A 4,380-nucleotide genomic window follows, 5' to 3' on the forward strand; every position below is an offset into this window, starting at 1 on the left:
GAGATGAACACAGGTAGGATGTGAATCTTCTGCCCTCAAGTAAAAACTGAGACATTCAGAAAGGAAGAAAGGAAATACTTTTATTGAAATGAATAACTGGCAACAGTCCTCATCTCCTTCGAGCGAAGGTACCGCCGTGAATTAACCGTTATTCCGCCAGCTCTTCAGCAGCCATAGGGTCCCTGGGTAGCGGTGCTACTGCTCAGCCAAGAAGGTGTGCCTCAAAGGCTGAGACACGCTTGGATGGGTTAAAGGCCAGAAACTGCTGTGGGCACACCGACAAAACACAGTCAATCCCCTGTTCCAACACACCCCTGCAAAGAAACCTGTATCCCTGCAGTGGTCCTCAAGCCTGCTTCTCGTGGCTTACAGTACATCAGGATCTCTAGTCCAGAACTTAGGCCCTCGATCAAATGGACTGTTACCAATTTAGCCTTTTCTCACAGCGCTGGGCTAGTGAGGTATTCCAGCTGCCTTTAAACTGGTTCCCCCCATCACACCCTGGCAGGAACGGGCTGTGAATTCTGATTTAGAAACAAAGTCATTCTCATTAACTCAGAATCCAACAGGGCATTTCACCAACATCCCAAGGAGTGTAGATGCGGATATGCCAATCCCAAAGTACCGTCAATCAGTGACCAATTCACTAATAGGAAGACCATTGCTCCGATTTCCAAAAAAAAAATACTTCCATCTCCTACTTTACACACTATTGCAAGACTCGCACCCATTAAAACTTACCAAGAGCAAGTCCCTCTCTTCCTGGTGCAAGTTCGGCAGCAGCTGATTTAAGGTATTACCACTCTTCCAGTTGGCAGGGTACGGGATGGGGCTCTCGGTAGGCCAGTCCTCCTGTGCAGGCAGGCCAATCACACTGAGGACCAACAAGGAGGAGTTACACACTCGAGCTATCTGGGAACACCTAATTTGACTCTAACCTTAACGCAATGTGACTCTTAACCTTAACCCAATTTAACCCTAAGTTACTCTGTCAGCATTGATACCCCCAGCCTGCAAAGCTACAAAGCATCGCTGACCATGAAACCATCTCACTATTAAAGAGGACATGTAGTGACTTTATGATTTTCTGGAGCTGCTGTATGTCAGAATAGCCGCAAAACAAGGGTCTGCCAAAAAGAAGTGCAGCCAGATGTGTGTTACACGCAAGCGTGTCTCCGTGATGCAGCGGGGGGTGTACAGTGGTTTACTGTGCTCTCCCTACCTGAGGAGGAAGAGCTCAGCGAAGATGCAGCCAGTGCTCCACATGTCCACGGAGGACATGTAGCCGGAGTGTAGCAGGACCTCCGGAGCTCTGTACCACAGGGTCACCACCTGAGGAAGTGATGTCATCATCTAGAGAACAGCAAAGAATGTGTCAGGCTGCATAAGACCACAGGACTTTGTTATGAATTTATTACAGGGTGATGGGTTTAGGAGGCAGAATACTTAGTTTAGTTTCTGTCCAGTGACATATTCACTTGTACAAATTGTTAGGGTTAAAACACTAGCATGTCAGGATCCAGTCAGTGCAGACTTACGATGGGCGTGAGAGCCATGTGGTGGCTGTAGATCCGCGCCAGACCAAAATCCGCAATCTTGATCTCACCGTGGCTGCTGACCAGCACATTTTGCGGCTTCAGGTCTCGGTGCACCAGCATGTTGGTGTGAAGGAAGTCGAGGCCTCGCAGCAGCTGTAACATTATGTCCTGCGAGGACAGGAGGGGATGCATGGGGACACCTTTTTCTTTTACAGAAAGGAGGAAACTGAAGGGACACCTGTACCAACTGACAGGCTGATCCAAACCTGTGCAGTAAATCAAATCATAACCATGTAGGTGCATGAGTGTGTAAGCTTTTTTGTTTTTAAAAATGAAATGTGTATAAATGAGTAAATGAGTAGCTTAGTATGAAAACCTCAGTCACTTTGGAGAAAAGCATCAGCTAAATGAAGAAATACAACAGTATTAACATACCTGAGACTGAATTCACATAACATAATGGTTTTCAGAAAATTACATGGGTAACTACATTAATGACATAAACTATTGTGGATCAAAGGTTTAACAGTTGATATTGCATGGACTATGACAAAAAGGACATCTCACCTTAATTTTCCACCTGCTGAGACCAGTCTCTGCTACCGAGGCAAGAAATGCACACAAATCTTGATCAACATATTCAAACACTAAAGTCATCTCTGAGGTCTGATTTTGGACTTCAACTGAAACATCTAATAACCTAGAAAACAAGTAAAATGAATTAATAAATTTAGAACTCAGCCTTACCCTGAATAAACAAATAGAAAAGAGTTCTACTTACACTCAGAGATCAACAGCTGGTTTTAACTGTCCAGAAACAGGGCAGTAATACTTTGCTGTATTATTACTATACTGTACTATAATATTATCCATAATGACTTGTAATATGTATACACTGATACAGCACTTATGTATTTTTGCAGGTCAGTTCAGAGTAAATACTTTGATCAAGAGTACTGCAGCAATAGCACCAAGTGGGGCTTGAACAAACAACCTACAGGGTTCACATAACCTGCAAATATAACCCAGAAAATGGTAATGTGTGGTGAGCAGGTCATGTAATTGCTAGGGCTGTTTCCCTGCAATGCTAAGGTCCCAGGTCCGAATCAATTCTCCTGCTTTAATAGGCTCGACCAAGGTACCTACCCTGAATGAACCAAGAATTCCTAGCTGTGTAAATGAATCAAGTTGGATTATTCAACATTGTAAATCACACAGAGCAGAAGTTAAATGATAAATAGTGAAAATTATTTATATTCTTATTCTTCTTCTTCTTCTTCTTATTATTATTATTATTATTATTAACAATAAACATGACAATAAAAACATCTATGAGGAGGGTTTTTCGATTTACTTGACCACGTTGGGGTGGTTGAAGGCCTCCAACTTGCGCAGCAGTCCCACCTCGCGGATCACGAAGGCAGGCACGCCTTCCTCCATCTGCTCGAGGACCCTGACCTTCTTGAGGGCCACGCGGCGCTGGCAGCCGCCAGTCTCGCGTGCCTTGAACACGCGTCCGGAGGCGCCCTCACCCACAGCAGCCAGGACCTCGTAGCAGCCGGCCTCCATGTTGTACCCTTACACCTCGGCATGGGGTCACAAGCACATTAGTATTACTCCACATTACTGAGTGCACAAATTGTACTTTTTGTAAGAGGTATGTTGCTGTGAAGAAAAGCTCCTGTTAAATTAATTAAATTCTCAACTTGTTCCCAAGATTGCACCAGTGACTGTACTTGAACCTGAAGTTCAACAGTTTAACAAATATGCAATCAGGGCTGCACACATTAATATTTTAATACAAACTACCTAGGTTTTCCACTCAATTTTAAACATCTCAGCCTGACAAAAAAATTACCACTGGTAAACAGACTGAGGCTAACCCAAGAAAAACAACCGGGAAGAGTCAAAACTGGTCAGCATTTGCTATCTTTTGTTCTGAAACAGCTGTAGAGTACTAAAATGACAAATTTACTGCATGTTTTGATGGCAAGGCAGCACCTGGGAACTATAACATAGGATAAATAAGACTTAATATTGCCTAGCAGTCAAACATCTAGATGAAGTCATGTTTTTTTTTTTTTTTTTAATTAAACCTTATTTAATAAAGTGATCAATAAAATACACAACCAAAAACAAACATCAAAAAATCCACAGTCAAACGAACCCAAAACCATTTTTCCTACAGTTGGTCAACAAAACTTACTAAATAGCCATTACATAAAATACATTATCAAGACAGTGACAAAGTCTTTCCCATAACAATCCCCCTTTCTGGTTTCAAAAAATATAACTGACCTATGTCTTCCCCATACAAACATACCCACGAAAGGACTGTCCCCCAATACCAGCTCAACCCAAGTCATCATGTCACATGAATCCTTCAAAACACATAAAACACTTCTAAGTTGCAGTATAAAACTTCATGTCTTTTTTTTCCAAACTTTATTTAATAAAGTTATCAATAATAATAATACACACAACCAAAACAATACATTAAAAATCCACAATCAAACAAACCCAACACTATTTTCCTACAGTTGGTCAACAAAATCACTAAGCAACCATTACATAAAATACATTGTCAAGACAAAGTCTTTCCCATAACAATCCCCTTTCTGGCTTCAAAAAATATAACTGACCCATGTCTTCCCCACACCAACATACTTAAAACGACTGTCCCCCAACTTCACATCTTTTGAGTAGTTTTAACAAAGACACCACAAACAGTACCACTTAACACTGAAGAGTCCCCCTAAATCACTCCCAGGCCCCCTGCCACCCCCGACGGTTGAGGTGCCACCTCTAAAACCCCCCAGAATCCCTCTTGTGGCAAACTGCA

At 42.4% G+C, this 4,380-nt stretch overlaps 1 protein-coding gene across 1 annotated transcript; it reads right to left on the reverse strand.

The window, feature by feature from the left end:
* Positions 1-1,075: 1,075 nt before the first annotated feature.
* Positions 1,076-3,520, reverse strand: LOC114912470 (cyclin-dependent kinase 6-like; the record flags this gene model as incomplete). The annotated part of the gene is made up of 5 exons (XM_029259454.1): positions 2,893-3,520; positions 2,106-2,238; positions 1,539-1,706; positions 1,223-1,332; positions 1,076-1,127 (listed from the first exon to the last, which is right to left on the reverse strand). Coding segments are annotated over exons 1-5 (678 nt in total), but the record flags the coding sequence as incomplete, so codon positions are not given.
* Positions 3,521-4,380: the final 860 nt, after the last annotated feature.

Source organism: Scleropages formosus, chromosome 17, assembly GCF_900964775.1.
Source record: "Scleropages formosus chromosome 17, fSclFor1.1, whole genome shotgun sequence".
Classification (NCBI taxonomy): domain Eukaryota; kingdom Metazoa; phylum Chordata; class Actinopteri; order Osteoglossiformes; family Osteoglossidae; genus Scleropages; species Scleropages formosus.